Source organism: Lithobates pipiens, unplaced genomic scaffold, assembly GCF_037356315.1.
Source record: "Lithobates pipiens isolate NorthernLeopardFrog02 unplaced genomic scaffold, aLitPip1_a1.2 Scaffold_22, whole genome shotgun sequence".
Taxonomy (NCBI): Eukaryota; Metazoa; Chordata; class Amphibia; order Anura; family Ranidae; genus Lithobates; species Lithobates pipiens.
The window spans coordinates 137,965,090-137,991,276 of NW_027507784.1; the positions used below are offsets into that span (position 1 = coordinate 137,965,090).

The window sequence follows — 26,187 nt, forward strand, 5'->3', positions numbered from 1 at the left end:
TCCATTCTCTGTGTGTTTCCCTTTGTTACAAAGAGGTTCTACTACTGCAGTCCTATACCTTTGTGTGCCATACTCCCTGCACAGTAAAAGCTCCCTAGTGGTCAATATAAATTTTAATGGAGATGGGGATAAAACCATGGGGATTAAGTGAAGGTGTTTAGATCTACTTTAAGAATAGAATAAAATGCAATTTTCAGCTTGTGCCATAAACAATAAGACATCCAACATATTTGTTGAAAAAAAAAAGTGTTTTTATTTGTCAATTACAGTTTGCTTTCTTACATTGTAATTCGTATACACAGGAAAAGCATTGTTTGCAAGTTATGGAAGACCGGACAGTAACAAGAGACAATGGTGGCACTAGCATGTTTTTTCTTAAAAAAAAATCTGGTGGTTTGTTTGCTTTTTGTTGCCTAAAAATCTTCAAAATATTTGCGTATCAAAATGTATTAACATGTGCTATGTTTACAAGACCAGCACACACATTTTCCCTTAGATCTTTACTTTGAATTTACAAGGGGCAGTCTAGATAAAATGTAGATAGCAGAGCTTAAGGTGCTTTATAAAATTTTAAATGAGGGAGGGGAGATAAAAGTATAGAAATACAAGTTTAATATCTTCGTAGATGCCTTTGCTGTGAATTAGCATTTTTGTGCATTATTTCTACTTAGATTGTTGGAGGCGATTCAGCAAGGGTCTCCCTCCTCCTAACAGTAGCTGGTGTTGGTTGTATTCATAGGCAATATTTACCAAACACATATGAATTGGCTTGTGTTCTGCTCTTCTAATAACATAAGAAAAATGTATTTTAGCTCATTGTAATTATTGCTACATTGAGCTCTTGTTGGGTTCAAATGGTACCCATTTTATGTGAATGGAGTATAATACAAATGGTATCCCATTCAAATGATCACTTACTTTGTTCTTGCTCTGTTTTTTCACTGTTCAACTACTTCTGATTTCAGTAGATATCTCAGTCTCCAAAGAGTTAGGGAAGGCCAAAAGAAAAAATACTGTTTCGGATGCATTTTTAAAAGTATAATTATTTATGTACCAAAACATTCTAGCATCCACAAGTTCATAACTGCAAAGACATAATCAAATAGACATTTGTGTTCTTCATACAAGCATAGACACAAGTGACAGTAAACAGAAAACCAGCAGAAGACCTTAGGCGGTCAGCCAGTCTCTTATTTTGAGAAAGCTGCTTGTGAATAGTTCAGATTTCTAGGAGGGTTTGGCGCCACCGAACTGTCTGTAGTGGAAAAGGCTCTTGGCATCCAGGTCTCCAGCGTATTTAATAGCTTCAGCGAACATTTTGACCACCTACAAATTATACATAGAACATGATGAAAAATTACGGGAAAGAAAAAAAATATTTATAGGTATAAAGTCTTGAAGGAATTGTTGATGTGCACTGTGCATCTGAATTGTTAGCTGCATAGTGAAGTTTATTGATTAAATGTACTGGAAAATAAGAAAGAACATTTTACAAATAAAATGCACACAGTTTTGTCAGTTTAAGTAATGAAACTTTGACAACTGTGTCCCAAAAAGAGAGTGGCAAATCTAAATATAAGTATTACGGGGTTGAAATGCACAGTTTTATACAGCTCAGTGGAATATGATATTGGCACAAAATAAGTTCTAATAAAAAATGTGCATTGAAAAATGAATAGCATTATCTAGAGTAGGGCTAGGTAAATAAGTGATTTCACTCACATTTTATAATGTTAGTACAACTGGAAGAGCTCAGAAGAACCTAAGGATGTCTACTGCTTGGCTGGCTACCATTAAAGAAGAATTATGCATTTACAAGATTTTTGTTTCTGCACACTGAATCACATTTTTTTTAATTTGGCAGTACAAAGAGCACTGGTTCCAGCAGCAAATCAGATGTATTTTAATGTACTGTAGATATATACAAGATAAATTCTGGTTGGTTTTTACTTCACTGCACTTTGCACATTGTTTGCTTTTACTAAAACCACAAACCACGCAGTGCTGGAAATTTTTTATTTTTTTTTTGAAAAAAATAAAAACTATTTTGAAGCCAGCAGGAATTTTCAAAAGCGATTAATGTGCTTCCTTTGACAACAATACAACTAATAAAAAAAAATGTTTTGTGAACACATTGGCCACTTGATACTTGTGATATATTTATCTGTGTAATATGTGGGTTTTATTGCACTATTTTGGTTTAGTTGTGTATGATGACCTACCTGGAAGTTGGTGAGTAAAGCGGTGCCAGTGTCTACAGCAGTCCTCCGTATCGCAAAGTTATCACGTAGATATTTGGTGTTGCTGTTTGGCAGGTTGATCACCATGTCAATGTTGCCTTCTTTAATCAACCTGTAGAAGGGAAACCAGTACATGTTAGCCACATATTGTATCACTTTAGATTCCAAACAATATCAGTGCCCCTTAACTCCCCATGGATCCACCCAAGAGTTTTCTAGGTATTGGCTCTAACAGGAAAAACACAGCCAAATTTATATATACAGTATATAATATATATATATATATATATATATATATATATATACCGTATTTTCTTTTTTAATATAACCTTTTAATGCTCCATTGTGATTATAATATATAATCAAATTACCTAACATGCCATATAACCATACTATACACTACGAGTCAAATTGACTTTTATGGTCTGCTAGAGTAGTGGTCATCAACCCTGTCCTCAGGGCCCACTAACAGGCCAGGTTTCATGTATTACCTTGGGGAGATGCAGACTAGAATACTGCAATCATTGGGAAACAAATGATATCACCTGTGGTGTATTTCAGTTATCTTGCAAACCTGGCCTGTTAGTGGGTCCTGAGGACAGGGATAATGACCACTGTGCTAGAGATATGTCACAAATCTTAGTATCAGATGGTATGTGATACTTAATAATGGCATTTTCTGGTGTATGTTTGCTCAGCAAAAAGCACAGTGTATGCCTGTGTCAAACCTAATGAGACTGAGTGACTTGATCTATTATTTGACTTACTTGTATATTGAAGAAGGTCCAGACTGTCCTTCCTGGGAGGGCCAAGCAACAGGGGTGGCAGGGATATCATTTGCATTGAGCCAGTCTGCAGTACCCTCAGTAGCATATAGCTGTATAACAAAAGATGAAAAACAGGTATCATTTTACCTATTAGGTCTCATGCTCACTGGGAGTTTATAAAAACACAACAGAGAGAGAGAACACCAGCCTAGTGCATTATCCCACTGTAGCATTTATTGTAAAAAAAAGAAAAGTAAGTGTATTCACAAACACCATAGTCCACTCTGCATATTCCTGGGCTTGGAAGGACATCACCTGGATCCAACCTGCTTACGCATTTTGAGGCTAGCGCTCTCTTCATCAGAGCCAAACCCTGGGCTCAGGTGGTGTTCTCTCAAGCCCAGGACCGATGAACTCTATCTTCATGAGGTTTGCATGATATGGTGTTTGTGAGTAATACTTTTATTTTACAATAAATGTTACATTGGGATAATGTGCCAGGCTGATGCACCCTCTCTCTGTTGTGTTTTTATAGAATGTTATTCAGGCTTCCCTGGTCCTAAGAGGGCAGCAAAGTGTGGTGTGTTTATTGCTCCAGTGCAGAAGCAGATGTATTTGAAGAACTGGTGTCTGATCATCACCACTCACCACACTCATGGGCCGGAGGTGCTTTGTCTTGTTGAGTTACTTTCAGTTTGGACCTTGTGTTTCAGATTTCTGCATTTTTGTGCAACTGGATAGCACAGGTGCACCGACCATCCTGTAAAAGTCTATGAGAGGCTGAAAAATATGGCTGCTGGATGGGGCCTGATGCTGTACTGAGAGGTACAAATGTTTAGGGCTCTACGAACCCAGGGATGAATGAATGGGATGCAAAGAATTCTGCATTACAGGCATCTGTTTATAGGCACATATGGCCCCAAATGTTGGTACCACTCAGTACAGCATCTAGCCTCACATTTTTCAGCCTCTGAAGACTGGCAGCGGGGCTGGACAGTGTACTTGTGCCTTCTGGCCACATTGAAACAGCAGGATCTGAGGCACAGGGGCTAAATACAAAGCATTTTATGAGACATTAAAGAGGTTTTAAACCTCCATTTTCAAGTTATAGCTATAGGTAAGCCTATAATAAAGCTTACCTATAGGTGCAGGGTACAGTCAGGGGCGGACTGACAACTCATGGGGCCCCCGGGCAATAGGAGATTATGGGGCCCCCAGGCAATCAGAGATTATGGGGCCACACAGTATACACAAACACACACACAGTATACAATCACACAGTATACACATACATGTACACACAGTATACACACACATGTTTCTATTGGCTGAGAAGGTACTGGAGAGGTGGGGCAAAAGGATGTCGGTAAGGGACATTTCAGATGGCAGATCTAAAAAAAAAAACAGATTTTTACATACTGTCCCTGGTTTTACTGAGGCTGGCAACCCTGATGGGGCCCCTCGGGCAGTGCCCGAGTTGCTGAATGGTCAGTCCGCCCCTGGGTACAGTAAATATCTCTTAAACGTGCACCGTTTCTTCACTAGCGAGTGCAGTGACTGGTGGCTCCTGCAAGCAAGCGTGGGAGTGATGTCATGCGACTCTGGCTAGTCACAGAGTCGTAGTCTGCGGTCCCGGAAGGAAGAGGGGTGAACATGGATGCGGCCTCCAGCGGGGACAGCACAGGCTTCGTTTACAGGTAAGTGACACATAATGTGCTAGTATACGATGCATACTAGCACATAATAGCACATTATGATTTTACTTTGCATGGAACAAAAATGGAAGTAAAACCCATCAGGGTTTACTTCCTCTTTAACAGAAGCACTGCTAGCTCTACTTGTAGTGTTTTATTTACAAACGATGCGTTCTTAATTGGAGCATGTACAGGATACATTGACTTCAACTACTTTTTAGTTATTATATTAGAGCATGATAAGCTTTATTATAAAATTATGAATATGATCCAGTGCTATAACAAAACATTTCTAGAAATAGGAAAAAATAAAATCGGTAACTTCTATGCTAAACATAGCCCTGCCAGAATAGGAAGAATGCCTGACATTCTTCAGCTGCAGTTTAACTGTCACTAACAGGTCCCATCCTCACCCTTACCCTGTGACTGAACAGTAAAAGGAAAAGTGACAGATTAATAAGCTCATCTCTCTGTCATTCTGCTCTCTCCTCCTATCCGCATGCTCGCTGTACTGCAGCATGCCAGTTTGGCTCCTTTATACTAATTCTCTTTTCCTCAAGTCAAATCCAGGAATTTACACTGCTAGCATTTAAAAGATATATTAAATTAAGTATTAATGATTAATGTATTTTATATCTGCATGGATATCAGCTTTAATGAACAGGATATACTTTTCCATACCTTGAATCCTTCGTCTTTGAGTGATTGAGCAGTTCCAAGGAAGTGGGGCCGGAAGGAATGCTAGAAAAATAATAGATTATATTCAGATATACATTTTTATATTATATACTGTATTTTGCATGTATGCAACTGTGTGACTGAGACCTCTGGTTTGAGTTCATTTTAGAAGCAGGGTTTAGGTCTCTTTTGTTATCTGGCCGGACTGAAGGCTGGGGATTTTTTATGCATTTATTGGGAATTCCTCCTTCCATGTGCCCCTTTCTTCCTCGTTATAAACTGGTGAACTTCATGTTATTTTTTTACCTTTGTTATAGGGTACACAAATGAAGGTGGACTGTAGTGTCTGTGTTGTTGCAACTTTTACAAATCCTTTTCATCTGAATTGCAAAACCATACAGGGCACCCTAAGCTTGTAGCTTATGCTTTTTCTTGCAGCTCCTGTGTCTAGGAGTATTTATTCCTAAATCTCTAGCATGTATGACTGACTATGGGAGCATTCTTCAATATCAGCTATCTTTTGAGGTACCCAAAGGAACTGTTAAATTTTGGGCAAATGCCAAGACAGCTACAGGCAAGATGGTTCATTTGCAAGCTAATTGGAACACTCAGAACACTTGTGGACTTGTTTGGAAAATCAAACAATCCCCATGTGTATATGACAGTTATCAGGATTAGCATACTAGCAGCATCATTTTAGTAAGTGGAAGCACTTGAGAAACATATCCTACTAAGGTACTCCGTCATCAGCTTCATGGATCTTCCAGAAGCTCTTCTCTGTATTTTGTGTTTGCCCTCATACCATCAAACCACAATAACATCAGAATGTGACACCACTTGCCTGGATTCCAATGAGAATTCCCTTCTGAGGCAGCTTGAAGCCAGTGGAGATCATGGCCTTCAGGAATGCAGAGTAGACGTTTTGTCCAAAGCAGGCCACCTTTGCAAGGCACAATGAAAGTATAATTAGCCATTCAATCATGAAATGTACTCTGTAGCTAAGTAAAGAATGTTGTGACTCAGGGGGCAGAACCTACCTTATAAATGTTCATATATTTTACGTGGGCATTCATCTGCCACATTTGCTTTTTACAATAGCTAAAAATGCCATTGCTTTCAACCCAGGCACCAAATGGCTGGTAGGGTAGCGACACCCACTGACAGACTGGGTTCCAATTACTGTCTTTGCATTTTACTCCCAATATATTGCTGCCCCTGCTTGTTTGTAGCATGTGGGCTGTCTCAATTGCCTGTTTGTTGCATATTATATTATATGTATATGCATTATCCTAATTGCCTATTTATTGCCCAGGTGTTGCCACAACTACCATATTGTTGCCCATTAAGCAGAATTGCAAGTTTAATGCTCATTGATTGGCAACAATTGCCAATTTGTTCCCCACCTCTCTTTGCTAGTGACAATACATGGACCAAAGCATTAGCAATACATTGAAAATTATGACATAGGTGAACAGCAGTCTCACGAGCAACAGGTGAGCAGCATAGTTCCATGCTTGCCACAATTGCCAGTGTGTGCTCATGTATTAGTACAGGTATTAATCCCCTGTAAGCAAACCTCTATCAAATCACTTCCCTTAAAAACGAATTTTCCAAGATGCACTGCTTGCCTACTAACCCACTGTCTTCCCCAGCCCTGCAGAATCTCAAGTTCATGGAGTTACACATATTCAGCATGCTTAACTGATGAAAAACTCTTTCAGCAACCCTTGAATTGTAGAATTTGCAGTCTTTTATATGCATAATTTATAGGAATGCCAATACCGGTTGCCATTATTGGCAGTCAGATTACTCCTTTCACTATCATTGTGTAGTTAGAGAAGAGGAATATCAATATTTGATCATGGCAGCAATAAAATAATTCTACTTTTAGACAAAATGATAAATAAAGTCCATTGAAACTTGAAAAAGGATTTGAAATTTTGAGATGCTTACACATGAGAGATTCAGAAATAAACTCACAGCTATTCTCACAGCCTACATCTTGGGTTTATGCACAAAACTGTGGCATTATTTACTAAAACTGCATGGTGCAAAATCTGGTGCAGCTCTGCATAGAGACCAATCAGCTTCCAGGTTTTATTGTCAAAGCTTAATTGAACAACCTGAAGTTGGACGCTTATTGGCTACCATGCACAGCTGCACCAGATTCCAGTGTGTTCCAGTTTTAGTAAATCTTGTATGTTGAACATAGAAAGATGATTTAGTGGTTTGATATTCTTAGCCTTATAATACACCTGACCAGATAGTGAACATTACAGTATTTACTGTAATTTACTGTAATATGATCATAGCAAGCTGCGATAGAGCTTTAAAACAAGCTAACACTGACCTCTGTAGCTACAGGCACTGTGGAGAAAGCAATCTTTAGAATTACAACATAGAGTCAGATTTTAGTCAGTTTCTAACAACCTTTAGTGCCTTGTGTTTGTTTACAGTAGAAGTCTGGTAGGCTGCCTCTTCTCTACTGCCAGGAAAGGAACTACAAATTTAGAGCCCCGGTTGTGAACTTTGACTACAAGCTTTTCCACAATGCCTGCAGCTACAGAGGTCAGTAGGATTTTTTTAAACCTTTTTCTGTTTTTTGAAGATCTACAGTAAAAAATATTTATAGTCCATTATTAAAGCGGGGGTCCACTCAAAAAAAAGAAAAAAATATTAAAAGCCAGCAGCTACAAATACTGAATACTGCAGCTGCTGACTTTTAATAAATGGATACTTACCTGTCCAGGGTACCTGCTATGTCGGCAGCTGAAGCTGATCAATTGCTCGGCTCTCGGATGCTACCGCTGCCATCCTTGGTGAGGAAATTGGGAAGTGAAGCGTTGTGGCTTCACTTCCCGGTTCCCTACTGCGCATGCGTGAGCCGCTCTGCGCATCCTAATTGGTTCCCGCTGTGTTCTGGGACCTGTGTATTTCCCAGAACACAGCGGGGGGGGACGTGAAGGGGCGTGACTCCCACGGGAGTCAATGCACGGAAGTGGATGCAGATACCTGTATTATACAGGTATCTGTACCCCCACCCCCCCTCCCCCGAAAGGTGCCAGATGTGACACCAGGGTGGGAGGGGTTCCGAAAAGTGGAGGTTCCATTTTTGTGTGAACCTCCACTGTAAGAGAAAAAAGAACTGGCTTTTGCTGCAATTCGCACTTTCAATCTGGTGATGTACCCTGTAGTTTTTCTTTTCTGCCACTAGACTTCCTCAATATTCTGGGTTGAATGACAACCAAAATCATTCAATCCACCCCCAGCCTGTGACTGGACAGTAAAAAAGATGTACTACGATTAACTGATCTGTCTCATCCTATTAGCATGCTTATTGTCAGTACATGAACTGATTGGCTCATTGCATTGTTTCTTCCTGAACTGTGCTGTACAACGACTGTAAGTCAAATTCAGATACTGACACTGCTTTTATTAAAAAAAAGACTGCTTTATTAATGAATACGGCTCTGAATTCATGTGTTTCCTTTATATTTAGAATTCAGCTCTAAGAATATATAAATACTTTAAGCGGAGTTCCACCCAAAGGGGGAAGCTCTGCTTGTTTGCTTCCTCCTGTTTTTGACAGGTACCTGTCCCCACTTCTGAGAGATCTGGCTGCGGCAAGAGGAGGAGAGGTTCCCTGGAAGTTAGGCCTCCCTCCTCCTTCCTTCACCGCTGGGCCAATTAGAAAGTGAAGCACGCTTCATGCATGTGCAGTGGGGAACCGGCTGTGAAGCATGCTGTGGGGAACATGCTGGTTTCCCTTACCACAAATGGCAGCAGCAGCACCCAAGAGCTGATCGGAAAATGGGGTGCCGACATCGCTGGATTCCAGGAAAGGTAAGTGTCCTACTATTAAAATTCAGCAGCTACAGTATTTGTAGCTGCTGACTTAAAATTTTTGGAAGGTGGGGGCTAGAGCTCTGCTTTAATATTTATTTTCTGACTACAGATGTATCAAAGAGTTTAGGTTTTGGATAATGACATCCCCACCTTTAAAGGTTAAACAAATTTAAATATGAATCAAGAACATGAAAGAAGATTTGTGTTGCTAATCAACACAGTTAAGTCCCACACTATCATATTTTCTGCTGATTTTTTCCTTCAGATTTACCAATACCATATAATATGAGGTCAAACCTTAGGCGTTTCAATTTGTATGCAGTCAGGCAGGCCCTTGTAATACATGGTTTTGGTAAATCTGAAGACAAAAATCAGCAGAAAATCTGATAGTGTGTATGGGGCTTTAGACTGGAGCACATAAAACACATTTTAAATGTAACATACAAAAGTTATTATGCAGCTAAATTTACCTCACCAGTCGAAGCCATCTCACACTTCAGAACTGGATCAGCTCCTCTAAGGCGGGGCCAGGAAAACATGGGAGCCTTTAAAATAAAATGGTCAAAAAATGATATGAATACAAAAGTAGTCTCAATTTGTTTTTAGTGTCAGAACAATTCAGAACCCTACCTTGATGCCCACATAATCAGCAGGGATAATAGGTCTCTCTAATGTTGGTAGGGAAGATTCATCAATTTTTTCTCCAATCATAACTTTTGTGGCCACATCAATGAAGTCAACACCCAAAGTCTTGGACACAAATGGGAAGGATCGAGAGGCTCTCAGGTTGCATTCAATTACCTAGGAAAGAGGTCATCCTTAAGAAAGCAAAATTCACATCTAAACATATAGGCTTTGTAAAAATACGCCCCAAATTTCCTTCCAAACTCCCCTCTTCCCCTATGAAGAGAAAGTCCAGGAATTCCTTTTTTTTTTCCTTTTTCTTGCAGCAGGAAACAGCTTTTATTACTCCCTTTGACGTCATAACCAAGCTTCTAAAATTTTTGCAGGGGCTGGGAACTAGGATTTAATAATATAGACATGCTCCCAGATCTACATCTTCGAAGAGCCCTTTCCCTACAAGCATTGTGTGAGCAGGCTCTTTGGAGTCAAGGCAGCAATTTCTGTTTTGCTGGGAAAGAAATCAATGAATGGCTATAGAATGAGATAGAGAGCAGCAGGGGGTAGGTAGAGTTCAGTAGTCCAGGAGGTAGGGCTAATAACACTAGTTAGGATTTCATAGCAGCAAATGTATCATGCTGCTAGCTCAAACAGGAGGTCAGGTCAACAGTTATTTTTCTGTAGCTGGAGAATTTGTAAAAATAATAAAACATGGGTAAATGTTCATGTATTGTAGAGAATTACTGAATATTTTTTCATTATTTTTATTTTTGCTCTGTGATACGCTTTAACAGGAAACTATAATGTCAAGCCCATTGAATAGCGTGCAAGGTCAATAAGGTGGATGTCTTTAACACCTCTGCAAATTATTTTCCAGGAATCATCGCTCGGGATCTTTACACACCAAACTCTATGACAATCATTTAGAATGTCCTTCCCGTTTCATACAAAATGGTACTTATACTTTACTGAAGCTACAGCTGCTTCTTCAGCTAGTAAATACAGTGTTCAGTACTGGCTGAAATAATTTATCAGAACAGTAGGAGAAATTGTACATGTTTCTTAAAAATAAAAAAAAATAAAAAGAAAGAAATTTAGGATTATTTAGAAATATTTGTGGTAACAGTGGCATCACAGTACAGTTTTCTGTCCATCCATTAACCTCCCTGGCGGTATGATTCATTCTGATTTTAGGTGCTGAAAGCGGTACAATTATTTTGCATGGAAATTTGGCGTCTTATATTGTAGTCCTGTAATTCTTAGGACTAACTCTCTTAAATCTGTTCAAACCAAAGTCTAGCAGACATCCCGGGTATGATAAAGTTTATAATATAATAAATAATAATAAAAATTATTCAATAATGTAATCAAATCCTAAAACACTGAAAAAGGGACACTTTTTGGTTGCTATAGACAATCTCCAAATTTCAGGCAGAAAAAATAGTATAATATACTTTTATAATATAAAAGTGCATGCAGGGCACTGCACAGACCACTAGGGACAAAGGGGGTGTGTGTATTTTTTAATACAGTACTGTAATTTGTAAGATTACAGTGCTGTGTGTGTTTTGTGTGTTTTTACTTTTTTGAATTTGCCGCCGTTCTCCGCTCCCGTGCGCCGTAACGTCGCAGGGAACGGAGCTCGGCGGCATTCGGCCCTGTGAATCGAGCGGAGGACAACTCGATCACACAGCGCAGAGGACATCACTGGATCCAGGGGACAAGGTAAGTAACTCTCCCTGTGTCCTCCCCTGCATCCAGCAATGCGATTCCTGAGTCTGGCTCGGGGTTACTGCTCCTGTTAGTAAAATCCCAACCCGAGCCAGACTCGGGATTACCGATAGGGGGGTTAAGCTAAATCTGGTATCAGTACTTAAATGGCCTTTAGAATATTAATATAGCCTTAATTGAACTGAGATGCTGCATACTGAGTATATTTGCACTTGCATACAATTACAGTATGCTGTGCTGTTTCTGGACATACAAACCATAACCATGGACAATGTACATATTTCTTCTCTTGAAATCAAAGTATTGGATGTGTTAGAACAAGGTACATGCTAAAGCATCATACACACGATTTTCCGCAGACAAAACCTCAGACTTTTGTCCGAAGGCGTGTGTCTGGATTTTGTCTTGCATACAAACGGCAAGCAATTGTCGACCAACAAACACGAACGTATTGGCGTACTATGTAGTTTTTCAGCCTTTGGGCTCCTTCCGCTAATTTTGAGTTAGTAGAAGTTTGGTGAGTGTTGATTCGTGCTTTTCATTTCACGCTTTTCATTTAGCGATTTTTAGTTTGCGCTTTTCATTTAGCACTTTTCAGTTAGTTTCTAATGGCTGTTCGTCAACCAGACATGTTGCGGAATCGGAGGAGATAACGTGTTATTTATTATTGGCCTTGGAGTTATTGCTTTGACCCAAGTCCAGTCCAGTAACAGGAGGAGGAGGATTTTTTGGACCAAAAATTGGTTGCTTTATTAATCGTGACCAATTATGTCATATGCCTTTGCTGAGAGAGCTCCAGGAGAATAATCCGGATGATTTTCTGAATTATCTCTGGACGACGGACCCCTGCTTTCACCAACTTATGGCATTGCTGACACCCTATATTAAGAAGCAGGACACATGCTGGAGGCTTTATTTTATTTTTTGGTTGAATAATAATGATTTGATTTGTTATATTTTCTATAATTTTGGATGCATAGAATGCACATTTGGTAAAGTTCTATTGGCAGATAGCATGTCTAATTTTATTTGTTTTCTTTTTTTAATGCACAATAAAAAAAAATGTGGAGAATAATACTTGACTGTGTTTTACTTCAAATGACAGTTTGGGAGTAGGCAGTTACATTTAAAAAAATACAATGTAAAATTGACAAGGGACAACAATATAGTTGTATCTTTGATCTTAAAAACTACGGGATAATGGTGTTGTGGTAACTTGCCAAAAAAAAAAGCATAATATTATTCTTGATATCACTAGGAAAAAAAGCCTTTGAAAATTTGTTTGCAATAACTCCATCAGTATCACCAGCAAAGCAGCTTTCATTATTATCCCATTAAAGAAGAAGAGAATGTGCGCTGCATTTGGAGATTTCATAATTTTCCATGTCACAAATGTTAATTCTTCATTAAGAATGCTAGTTTACAAGACCGACTGCTTCCGGCTTGTCCTTGCTTCTAAGCATGTGTGTTTGTACTTTGGACTTTTGTCCGACAAACTTGTATACACACGCTCGGAAAATCCGACAACAGACATTTGTCCTTGGAAAATTTTAAAGCCTGCCATCCAACATTTATCTGCAAAAATTCCGTCAACAATTGTCCGATGGAGCGTACAAATGGTCAGATTTTCCGCCAACAGCCTGTCATGACACAATTCCCGTCAGAAAATACGATCGTGTGTACGCAGCTTTACATGAGGCCTTTTCTCCTGCAAAAAGCTAATTTATATACTAATTGAGTCAAGCTAATCAGTGATTTACTGCCCTTAAAAGATGAGTTCACCTTTTGACAAGAAATAATAAATGGCAATTCATTTGCAGGTAAAAACATGTGCATTTATATATTTTTTGTTTTGGGAGCCTGTAAAGCATTGCACCAGCGATCAGCAGGAAGCTGATGCCATGCAGGTCTTCTGCAGACCTGTCAGTGTATCTGCTTCCTCGTACGAGGACATGGATACATTCTGATAGAAAGACTCAATGAAGTGCCTCAGTGCTCACAGCACCATGGTAGTTCATTGAAAACTGGGGTTTCAGTGTTATTCAGGCCATTACGTTCCAGATGTCTATCCTGTGTTGGATAATATGACAGGCGTTTTTACCTTGGACCTGATGTAAGTGTTCTACTTTTTAAAGAGAAAATTGAGTACTGTCCGTGAAAATTGAGTACTGTCATGGACAGTACTCAATTTTCTCTGTCACAATTGCACTAATACGGCTACAATCACATCAACTACTTTTTAAATAAATTTTACTGCTATAGTTTTACACTATATGGAGGCTTTTTGTATTTTCATGGTCCAAGGTAAGTGGAAGTGAGAGGTGACCCTATCATGATATTTAGACATGACACCTTTAGAATTGCCTTCCAAGCACCATACTTCTGATTTTTACAAGCTTGGTTGGAATTACTATGGTAATTGACTCCACGCGTTTCGGTAAGTTCCTTTGGTGATGGTTGTCTGCACATTGGTGCAAGATATATAAACTGTTATTGCCATTATTCACAACCATCGTGACTGCACTGGGATCTTCTTTCTTTTTCCTGCATTTGAATTCTGCTTTTTAATTTATGAACTGGACTTTTCACCTTTTTATACTTTTTGAATTTTGCACTTTATTTACTTTATTGTTTATGCTGATATATATATATATATATATATATATATATATATATATATACACATATAAGATGCAATAGCGTTTACACTTTATGATGGTCATTATAGCGCTGCACTGTTATAATATATTATCTGCTTAATTTTGTTTTTTTGTTTTATTGAATTAGCGCAGTATTTTCTATTATATACACTGCATTGAAAACTACAAGCAGACAGCCGCAAAGACTTCTGGACCTCGTAATTTTCCATTTACAGAAGACTGTGAAGGAGTGATGCAGCCCGGCGGACCGAGCCCCGCACGGCCGTGTCTTTTTTGAATTGTGGCAGCAGAAAGGGGGAGAAGATCAATAGACTGCTGTCACAGCAGGGATCATGGGGGGTGCGGGGGGCGGTGCATTCATAAGATGTTACACCCTGAATAAGGGTATAGCATAACATGTTATGAAAGGTGAACTTATCCTTTAAAGGGAAAATATAGTGGGGGAATAAAGCTGCTGCACCACTTCTGACAGTAATTGCTCTTGGTAAAATGTTGCACCTAATTCAAAAACCATTTATGATAGTTTTGGTTCTAAAATCAACTTATGCCCCAAATATAGGTCATTTTCATTTGCTCCACTTCTGCATTGTGGAGCAAAACCTTCACCAAATTCAAAATAAAATACCAACAGTTCATATCTTATAAAAGTGAAGCTAATTAACACCGGCTTTATTTTGGCGTACAGAGACAGATTTTGCAAAAGTGACTCATATGCTTTCTAAAAGTGGAGCAGCATGCACCTAATTTTCAAGTTCTAGACAGGTACATGAATGTGTGTGCTGCACCACCTGCAAGACACTTTTGTAAAATCTCTATGCACCAGTCTTTATCATTTCCAGGGAATGTGTTTTCAGGGCACATGTATATTGAGTTATCATTGCAGGGTTTACATTAAAATCATATTTTATGTGACTTTCGGGTTTTACAAGTTTGATCTTCCATATTTTTTTATAGTATTAAAGATAGGAGATTAGCCAATGGGGTGAGCTCACAATGTCTCAATGCGGTACTCTGGGCCTGATAAACTGTATATGGCACTGTGCCCCTTTTTGTTAATTAGGTGAAAGAGCTACTCTTTTTTCTCAGCTTAAAAGAGTGCTGCAGGTCTAAACCTGTGCCACTCTTTGTTAATTACCTCAGTGTTATACTGAAAAGTTTAATTATTATAGGCATTTATATATTTCTGACAAAATTTAGACAGTGTTTTTACATACTATACATTCAGTTCCTGTCCCCAAGGAGCTTATAATCTATGGTCCTTATTCAGTGGTGGCTGGTGCTCAATTTTCTTGGAGAGGGAGGCTGGCGGCCCCTCCAGCCAGCCAGTTACCCCCAGCCAGCCAGACACCTATCACACCCCCACCCCTGCTCACTCAACACTGTGTCTCTTCCCGGCCAATCAGGACTTAGGACTCGTGGCCAATTGGGTCTTAGGACTCCTGGGCAACTGAGTCTCAGGACCCGCTTCCTTAACGGCCGGCAGGAGAAACAGGAAGACATTAGTGTATATTAATTTGCTAATGTTGTGTAGCGGATGACATTTTGGACAAAATGTCATACGCATGTAAATTTAGTTTTACCTCAGAACAGTGGGGGTTCTGAGGGTTAATCGTGTAGGTTGGCCTTGACATCAATCTGGTCCGGGCTGTGTTGGAAGATCTGCCTGGTCATGTCAGCAGTGGGGTGCACATGACAGGCCAGAACTAGGCCTGGATGGACATTTTGAGTATCAACCTTCTCGGAACCAATTAGTGGGAGTGTCGGGCCCGCTGCGGAGTCTGGGAAGGGGTACTTAAGATGTGTGGGTCACGTGTTTAGGAAAAGGAGTTTGTGAGGCCCATGGGGTCTGTTCTGGTTACAGGACCGGGGTAGCCCCGCGAGGGGTCCCGGTCACGGGGTGTTCAACATCCCGCAACATGTTCTGGTTAGAGGCTCCTGATAGACCTGCCTGGTCTGGGGTAGAGATCCGTCTGTTCCCGAGTCTCGGACCCTGCTGGTCCGAGGCGCAGTAAGTGAGGGAGGATTCAAGGTGTCCGGGTGTGCTCTCGGCTTGGAGAGGCACCACAGCTCCTGGAAGTGACTGGGGGAGGACTCTTCGGAGGAGGGCCAGCAAGTGGCATCCTGGGAAGTGCCTGGTTACTGAGTTGGGAAGGACATGGACGAATTCACGTTTTTCCAGTGCCATTGAGGAGACGGGAAACGTTCCAGGTACTGAGGAAAAAGGTTCCTGTTCACCCTTAGTTACAACTTCTATAGGTTCACAGGATTGCTTCAAGTTTTGAGTCAATGTGCTGACTGCCATGATCTCTGGCTAGAGATCTGTTCAGCCTTGAAGTACCCAGCTGCGAGTGGCTACTCTCTGGGTGGAATTAGAGATTTTGCTAGACCTGCAGTTCAAGGTGCCTGAGTTCTTCACCCGTGCCCTCTGTTCCCATGAGAGACTGTGTTATTGGATGTTACTACTGCAAAATAAAACCTTTGTTAAAGGACTTTATCCGTGTCAGTGTTCAAGTCGTTGGGTATCTACCCTGGGAACCCCTAGACATGGAAGAGCAGGCCAAGAGAAGGTAACTGGTAAGCCAAGTAAGTCAAGGCTGCCCTGCAAGGGTTGTGGCCACTACAGTTGCACAACTGGGTGGGCTATGGGTGCCCAGCCACCCGGAGCCCACCCTTTTATAAAGCCAATTAGAGCCTCGTGCTGTAATTATGTGCTTAGAAAAAAAAAACCATAGAATTCTATGTGTCCGGTGCCCTGCATGTAGATTCGAGGGGCGCCCTGCACTAGGCCAGTTTAGACAGGAGAAAATCAACCTAACAGCAAGTCTTTAGTATGTGGAAGGAAACTCACACAAACACAGAAAGCACATGCAAACTCCTCTAGTGCAGAGTTTCCCTTGCTGGGGTATTTTAACCGGGAATCCCAGTGCTGCAATGCTGAAGTGCTATCCACTAAGCCAGTGTGCTGCTTTTAAAAGACCCATTTAAAATAAGATTATCAGTCACTTAAATAGATATTATCCTGTTATGGAATTAGTGGAGTGTATATAAATGTATACAATGCCATAAGCACCAACATTTTGTCCAGTGCATTCAATCACCTTACAGCTATGGTGAGACATGCTCCCTCTCCTTTGTCAGCACTACAGGTCCCAAGTTTGCATGAGGGCTCTTGATGAGTGGTGTGGCCACTACTTAGCTATGCAAGTGCAGATCACCGGAATAAGAAAGTAGGAAGTACATTACCACTTAGATAAAAGGTTATTTTACGGCATATCCAAGCATAAATCGGACAAAAAAATCATAACAAATGGCAGGGCAGAGAAAAGAGAAAAAAAATAAGCTATAAAACTCCAGTTGGGATTAAATGTTTGTAAAACCTTTTTTTCTATGTTTATTTCTTACTATATGCAGACTCCGCTACTTGCTGATCCCTTTATCCCACTGCAGATCTACTAGACAGGGCTGATCTTTTAGGTCACTTTTACATGATAAACCTACATTCTTGATTATATGTATACACACCCAAAAAGAAAAAGAAATTCTGACATAAAAACATTACTTCTTACAGCCATAAAATGGACCCAATAAATCTACTATATGAGAACACTGAGTAATCTTAGGCCTGCATTTATCATTGCTACAAATACAGGTCATAAACGTACTGAACGCCATGTAACAAAATGCACCTTTAAAGAGAATCTGCTACACAAGATAGGCCAGCACCTATGGTTTTCTGATCTGTGTCTAACACCAGCACATTCTGACAGGTGACATGTTCCTTTTGTGACAGCACCCTGGTATTACTGTATTATATTGTCTGATAGGGGCTTTTTTCTTATCAATGCCTTGTCAGATTTCTCTCAGAATAATGACTGACAGATCAATAGTCTGCTGACAGAACATGGAGATGCTGGCATTATTCAGGCAGTCGCATACAGCTGTCTGCATGCAGCTCCAGACACAGGAGGAAGAAGCAACATGAGCGGCTCCTAAAAAAGGTGATTATTTTGTAAACTCACGTGATCCCTGAAGTCATTTTCTTCTTATCTGCAATTGTATTAACATCTGAAATACACCTACCTTCATTAAATATAGTAACTGGGAAATCATTGTATCTCCTAATTAGTAATGCTTAGGGGTGTATTTATTAAAATAAATTCTCAGAGCTATTCAACCTGTGAAAGTTCATGTACATTTGTTCTGTGTTAAAAAGGCAAAATGAATGTTGTTAGGCTATTTTCTTTCTCCGCCTAGGTTCACATTGCGAACAAAGACATCACATGTGATTTGCACCCGCACTGCATGGCCGATCTGTGCAATAGGAGTTCAGCCATACAGTTGTATGGCTGAACTCGCATTGAATTCACACAAAAGGTGCAGGGAGTGCAGTCCCCTCACACTGAAATCAGATTGCACGAGTGTTCTGACCTATGCCATCCGATTCCTGTGTGAATTCACAGTTCGCACTGCGATATGTGAACCGATCTAGGATGTTATTAACATTGTATTGACACCTACAGTGGTTCGCAGAGGGCAGTGTGAACTGCCTGCCGGAGAGATGCGATGCGCAAACCGACGCTGTAATCGCACTAGTTCCCGCATAGCACAAGTGTGAACTTAAGCTGAATGTTGTTCATGGAGTGAATGAAGAAGATACATCATCTTGGCCAGTAGATGGGGCTGATGTTCATAATAAATACATATTTTCTATGATCATCAGCTCCATCTAATGGCCATAATTTTTGCCCATAATTTTGTATTTTCCTGATTCACTCTTCACTCTATTCTGTATGAATGAGGAACTTTTATTCATGGAGAGAAAATAACCTATTAACATTCTATTTTCTCCCATTTGCACAGAATGAATGTATATATACAGTTTCATTGAAAACCATCTCTGCAATGTAAAAAAATAAAAAATAAAAATATATCCCCTAGTGAAGCTCAGATAAAGTTGCCTTTGTTCATGGGCATGGCTAATGTTAATGTAGAACTATAGGGAAAATGTTTTATTTTTCATTTTGGATAGAGTAAGAGAATATGTAAGTTGTTTTTTTTTTTTTGCCCTAATGGAGACTTTTCCCTTCACTTCCTGTCCCATAGCCAAAACAGGAAGTGAGAGTAAATCCCTGCAAATTAAAGGAATCTCTTGAGGACCCACAGGTCACCAGAAATCGTGTCCCTATTGGAAGATTCCCCTCTTTTCTTGGAAAAATCTAAAATTTGGGATTTTCTTTTACTTTCACTTTCAATGATAATGGTACACAGGACCTATAGAGGTGAATTTCCCAAAGACAGCAATAAAAACTGACAGGTGTTCTAAATCATCTCCACTCTATCCAAAACACAAAAAAAAAGGTTTTGCCTATAGTTATACCTTAAGACCTCTTTCACACAGACGTTTTTCAGGCGCTACAGCGCTAAAAATAGTGCCTGCATAGCGCCTGAAAAAAGCCTCAACCGCGTTATTGACGTTTGGAATTTCCGACAACATTGTGTGACCGTGTGTATGCAAGACAAGTTTGAGCCAACATCCGTCTGAAAAAATCCCACGGATTTTGTTGTCTGAATGTGTGATCGTGTGTACGCGGCATAACACATAAGAATGCCATTCATTTAAAACAAGGACAATCACAGTTAATATACTCACTCTGCATGCCCACCACAACACACTATGTTAAAAAATGATGTGGGTATGTTTTTTCATCTATTTTGGTGTATTGGCTGCAAAATATATCACATTAACATATATGTGGCAATGTTGCGGTGCAATGTTGCAATTTTGTCCAAACTATTAATATCATTAATAGGATTTTTATTTTTTTCCACAGTTCAAAATATTCATGATTTACTGGCAGTCGAGTCACCCCTCTGTCTTATATCATCTGCCAAGCTTTTCCAGGCTATTACATACACTGCTGCTGGAATGTGTAATCTCTTCTCTTCAGCCTGAAGTACAATACCTAAAATCTGTCAGTGTATGAATGACTCAGCCTCACTACTGAATCTAAATGACATATATCTATTGTTAGGTATAGACAATCATTGCCCTCCTGTGATAGTGCCTATCGGGCTCCCTGTAAAGTAACTGCCATGGGCTTGTTTCACATAGATGGTGTGGATAGTGCTCTAAGCAGTATTTTAACAGCACTGTATAAGCAAAATGTAATACTTTCTCAAGTATTAATATTATGGCAAGATACGTGTGTTCCACTCTTCTTAGATTGTTTATGTGTTATTCTGCATCTGCCAGACTCACATCCTGATAGCATGGCTGCAGGCAACGGCAATCATAACAACACAAATTTCAGGAGAGAGATGCAGGAGGCTGAAGAAATATATTGGAGGCTACTGAAAAAGATGGGTCACAAAGAGAGCAGCTATCAGAGTCTTTAACAGGGTGCATGCAGCTTGTTCATTCTAGTTCTTCTTCCTGACCCTCACTTCAACAAAATGTATTATCTGCTGTGTAGAACTACCCATTAAAAAGCATTTTCAATTTTTTCCCTAAATGCTTTAAAGCAACCAATCACATTTAAAGTAGAACTATAAGAAAAACTTTTGGATAGAGTTAAATCTCACACACAATATGAGATTTTCTGCCGATTTTTGTTTTCAGGTTTACCAAAACCATATAATATAAGGTCAAACCTTAAAGTAGAGGTCCGCCGAATTTTTTTTTTTTTTTTTAAAGTCAGCAGCTACAAATACTGCAGCTGCTGACTGTTAAAATAAGGACTCTTACCTGTCCAGGGCGCCCGTGATGTCGCCACCCAAGGCCGAATCGTTCCTCGGTCCTCGGGTGCTGCCGCCACCATCTTCGGTAAGGGAATCAGGAAGTAAAGCCTTGCGGCTTCACTTCCTGGTTCCCTTCTGTGCATGGACCAGTCATGCTGCGCAATCCGAATGGTCCTTGCTGTCCCTGGGACCTGTGTGTCTCCCAGCAGACAGCGGGGGGGGGGGGGCAGGAACTGGCGTAGATTCCCCCCCCCCGTGCGTGGGAGTCTATGCCCGGAAGTGGGTGCAAATACCTGTATTATACAGGTATCTCCACCCCCCTTCCCCCAAAAGGCGCCAAATGTGAAATTTTTGTGTGGAACTCCGCTTTAAGAGTTTCAATTTGGAGACAATGAGGCAGGCCTTTGCACTACATGGTTTTGGTAAATCTGAAGACAAAAATTTGCAGAAAATCTAACAGTGTGTATAGGGTCTAAGGGAGGGTAAAGGCCCGTACACACGGACAAAAAATCTGAAGATAAATTTCATTTGATTTTCTGATCATTAGTAAGCTGCTTTTGACAGCCCATTACGAATTTTCAGCAGACAGAACCTGGATGTGCAGGCTTGAAAATTTTTGTCTGATGTGACCACAACATCCGATTTTCTTTTCATTAGTATAGTTTTCTGACAAAAAAAAATTCTGAAGAGCAAGACTAGGCATGCCAGGAATGAAAGAACACATTACGTCACTTCTGACGTTGAATTCTGTCTTCAGAAAATTTTCTGATGGTGAGTACCCTCTTCACTTTCGATTTGCTACGACTAGCATCAAACAAAAAACTGACCAAAATGTATCCAATAATCTGACCGCATGTACTAGGCTTTATAACTTCTGTCAGATTATTTTTTTCTTTGGCACCTGTGTCCCATTGCAAAGATTAACTTCCTGCCCCGTAGTCAGACAGGAAGTGAGGGGAAATCCCTGCAAATTAAGGGAATTCCTTAGGGACTCCCCAGTTCACCAGAACTAATGTGCTTATTGGAAGACTTCCCCTCTGTTACATTACTGGAGACAACCCAAAATTTGGGATTTTCTTTTACTTTCACTTTAAATGATAATGGTAAACAGGACAAATAGAGAGGATGAATCTCCCTAATGGGGACACATACAGCAATAAAAACAATTATTCTAATTCCTCTCCACTCTATCCAAAACTAAAATAAAAGTTTTGCCTTCAGTTATACTTTAACGTTTTTGACTGGATTCCAGCAGTCAAAAAGATGAACAATGATTGCCTTTTCTGTTACTGTACTTTGTACATTGTTGTTTGTTTTATTAACTAAAGATCATTGAGAAAACAGCATGTCAAGCTGTGATATGTTCTAATACCATTAGACAAAGCTCAGATAAACCTCTATAGAACTAAAACAAGTGGTCATTATTTTTATCAGTGTGAGGCCATTCATGCAACCACAGTAAAATGTTGGGAACAGAGCTACGTTAGAATAGTGCAAATGAAATGTATGTTCCATTAGGCCTTAGTCATAGATTGCACTTGTGGTTGTATGTTTAGATTTTATAATACTAATAGAATTATAGGAACAACAAGAAGCATCGGTGGATATGGTCTAGAGGTCAGGGCCAGCATATACTAACTCTTGACAGTAGTTCTAGGAGGATTTAAATTACCATTACAGATCAGAAACTGCACTGAAAAAAGTAGTGGACATTGGAAGGGAAATAGTGGACATAGGAAGTGTCCCCATGCTGTTTGTGGCAATGTTTTTCCTGAGCTGGCACATGTTTTGAACTTTAGACCCCTTTCACGCTGAAAGCATTTTTCAGGCACTATAGCGCTAAACATATCGCCTGCATAGTGCCTGAAAAAAGCCTCAGCTGCAAACTCAGTGTGAAAGCCCGAGTGCTTTCACAGTGGGGCGCTGCGCTGGCAGGGCGTCACAAAAAGTCCTGCCAGCAGCTTCTTTGCAGAGGTGGAGGAGCAGTGAATACACCAGTCCTCCACCTCTCCTCCACCACTCCTGTCCATTGAAATCAATGGGGCAGCGCTGCCATACCGCCGGAAAAGCGACGCTGCAGCGGTGTTTTGCGGGCACATTTAACCCCTTTTCGGGCATTGGCGGGGGGTTAAAACCGCCTCGATATCAGCCGAATAGCGCCGCTAAAATGACGGTAAAGCCGCGCTAAAAATAGCGCCACTTTACCGCTGACGCCTGGGCAGTTCAGTGTGAAAGGGGTCTAAAAAGAAAAATGCTGTGCCAAAGGATCCCAAGGCACCACTGCATTATGGATTTGTATAAAGAAATAACAGCTGTCAAGAACGGGGGTGGGGGGTCAGAGGCCCCTTTCTCAGGCCTGCCTGATTTGTTGATAAGTGATTTTGTTACAGTTTATTAGGATACTACATGAGGCAGAGGCTTTGTTTAACTTTTAAATTACAGAAGGCTTCTAGAATGTCCAAGAGGCATTCTGTGGCCTGTCAATTCTGTGGCCTGTCACCAATGGGTGAAAGTAGAGAAAATTGCCCAGCAATTGGTTGCATTGCAATTACGAAATATCATATAGTTTTTGGTCAAGAGTGATATGTTAGTGAACAGTATTGTTTGTCCCTTTTCAACAACTGTGCTCAGTAACTATGTAGACCTTCTCTCCTAGCAGGAAGCCTACAATGAAGGAAAAAACACTGCTCAGACCACAGTACCACAAACACTTCAATCTGCTCCACTGCTGTGCAAAATATCAGTTGATGACAAGCCTAAAGTTTAGGCTCCAAGCAGTTCAAGTCATTTTATCACCATTAAAGTATCTTTTTTGCCTTCGCATACAGCTGACCTCACAGATCTGTACACTGTGGTGTACTACTTTACATACTCCTGACTACTCTAATCTTCATACTGTATTGTACTTTATTCCTGACCTGACTCTGTATGCTGCTTTGTACATTGCATACTCCTGACCTCCCCATTCTGTACACTGTGCTATACTTTACATAATCCTGAACGCCCCACTTTGCATGATGTATGTATATACAATATAGATATAGGTGGTACCGTCTTTCCAAAAAGCCCCAATTTAGCATTTATTTTCCTTAGCTACCCCAGTTTTTAAACTGAATAGTGCATTATGTAATAGTTTACTGTGTTAAAAAAGTAAAATAATTTTCAGTTTTGTGTTGAATTTATTAACTGAGACTAGGTTCACACTAATGCAGTGTGGGGAACTGCATGTGATTCGGACTGGAATTGCACCGCTTTCCTGTTCAAATCACATGTGATTCTTTGCGGTGCAATTTGAGCCCATTCATTTTGTATGAATATAAAAGAATTACTGCGCTTGAGTTAAATTGACAGGCGGACAGCAGCTAACATATATTGTAGGTAACAATATAAAAAATGTTGTAAAGGAAATGCGGTGCATAAATGTCCATTAAATAAAGAAAAGGAAGTCCATCGTTCCAGGGAAGCACCTAGAGTATGAATGATAATTGTCTTGCAGGTGAACAAAAGGTCCTCCACCAACACCACAACAAGCCAGGCCTCTTACCATCAGGAATGGATCACTAGGTTATAGGTGGTCATTAATGCATGTTCTTTACATTCATTTTGTATGGCTGAAATTGCACCCCTGCAAATCCGATTCAGCCAATCGCACTGTGTTTTTGGGGTGTCATTATCTTCACTTTGACACCCACAGTGGTTCTCATTAACGGAGTGCAATTGTGATGCAGTGCGAGAAACACACAGGAATCACTGCTCCACATCAGTGTGCACTGGGACCTAGAGCTTCATTCTGAAAATATTATGATTCCCACCTGGTTAAAAAATATGAAGAGAAGACAAACATTAAGGCTAGGTTCACACTCCTGTGACTTAGGATCTGACTTGTGAGACACAAAGTCGCAGGACATGTGAAATGTCCTGTTATCTCTATGGGAGTCATTCCAATTGATACTACTGAAGTCGCCGCAACTTAAGAAAAAGTTTCTGAACTACTTCAATCCAACATTGATGAGGCTTCAGTGCCAGAGAGTGTAAAAGACGTATCTAAGTCACTTCAAATTCGTACCAAATTCGGACTCCACAGTTGCACTGAAAATCGCACAACTTTGGAGTCGGCTAGTGTGAACCGAGCCTTAAGGTTTGCCCTTGGCAGACAAATGTTTTAAGGCAGCCCCCACACCCCCTGATAGGTCATTCAGAGGATATGTATATATCCTTGCCTATAGCAAGGATATGCTAAAACTTTCTCTATCTGTATTTAAACTTATTTAAAAAAGCTAAACAGTATTTTTTCACAAAACTCTCTCACACATTCATGGTTTAGACAGAAGCACCAGCAAAGTTTTGCTAATGTCTTTGGAGGTCGTTTTGATGACCCCAGCAAGGAAGTGAGTTAGTTACCTAAATGCCACATGTTCACTTACCAGAACATCATTTCCTCTAACAAGGAACTGCACATTGAAGGGTCCAGAAATAGCAAAAGCAGTTGCAATTTTCTTGGTAGCAATTTTCACCTGCAAATTACAAGAATGAGGTTAGCGTTGGAGAGCCACTTTCAGTACTTTTTGGACAGACAGTTTAGTTAAGGCAAACACACCATTCCATCTATAATCTTCTTTGTCCTATACATTACATTTTTAAATGGTTTTACTGATTGAGAAACAGGCTGATGACCTTAGAAAGCAGATTAACACACCTTTCCCAGATTTCAAAATTTACGATGCTGTCGTTGGGAAAAAACATCATATTCTCAAATGGAATAGACTCAATAATACACCAGTAATATTATCTTGACAAATTTTGTTTTTTTTTCCTTTTAGTTACTCTTTTGCTGTTTGTAAAAGTTTCAAATTAGATAACAATTTTATGTTTTTATGTTTTTTTAATAATTACAACTGAGATTTTAAGTGGCGATTCCTTCTTTTTTACAGCTATTTTTGCAGATTGCATTTTCTTGGTAAATAACCAAAGTGAGACTTGTGAAATAAGCTTGTAAAAAAAAAAAAAGAAAAAACAAATGTTTAATTAACCTGCTTATATATTTATATGGGAATATATATACCATGTTTTTAAAAATAACCTGTCATTAAGGAAGAGCACCTAGGGCATACCCTGACCCTCTTTCAAGAGCCACATTTAAAGGGCAGCCAAGCTGATCCTCAGCTTTACTACAAGGGGAAGTCTGTAAAAATGTATCTACAGCCAATATGTT

The 26,187-nt window shown here is 39.9% G+C and overlaps 1 protein-coding gene across 1 annotated transcript in view; it reads right to left on the reverse strand.

Moving 5' to 3' along the window:
- Positions 1 to 237: 237 nt before the first annotated feature.
- CPS1 (carbamoyl-phosphate synthase 1) overlaps positions 238 to 26,187 on the reverse strand; it is a 179,499-nt gene continuing 153,549 nt past the window's right edge. Inside the window, exons 31-38 of the mRNA XM_077448349.1 lie at positions 25,400 to 25,489; positions 9,856 to 10,026; positions 9,696 to 9,770; positions 6,221 to 6,319; positions 5,383 to 5,442; positions 3,008 to 3,117; positions 2,223 to 2,352; positions 238 to 1,326 (exon numbers count right to left, since the gene is read on the reverse strand). Of these exons, the coding sequence (XP_077304475.1) occupies positions 1,228 to 1,326; positions 2,223 to 2,352; positions 3,008 to 3,117; positions 5,383 to 5,442; positions 6,221 to 6,319; positions 9,696 to 9,770; positions 9,856 to 10,026; positions 25,400 to 25,489 (834 nt within the window). The 3' untranslated portion in view covers positions 238 to 1,227. The remainder of the gene's footprint in view (positions 1,327 to 2,222; positions 2,353 to 3,007; positions 3,118 to 5,382; positions 5,443 to 6,220; positions 6,320 to 9,695; positions 9,771 to 9,855; positions 10,027 to 25,399; positions 25,490 to 26,187) is intronic.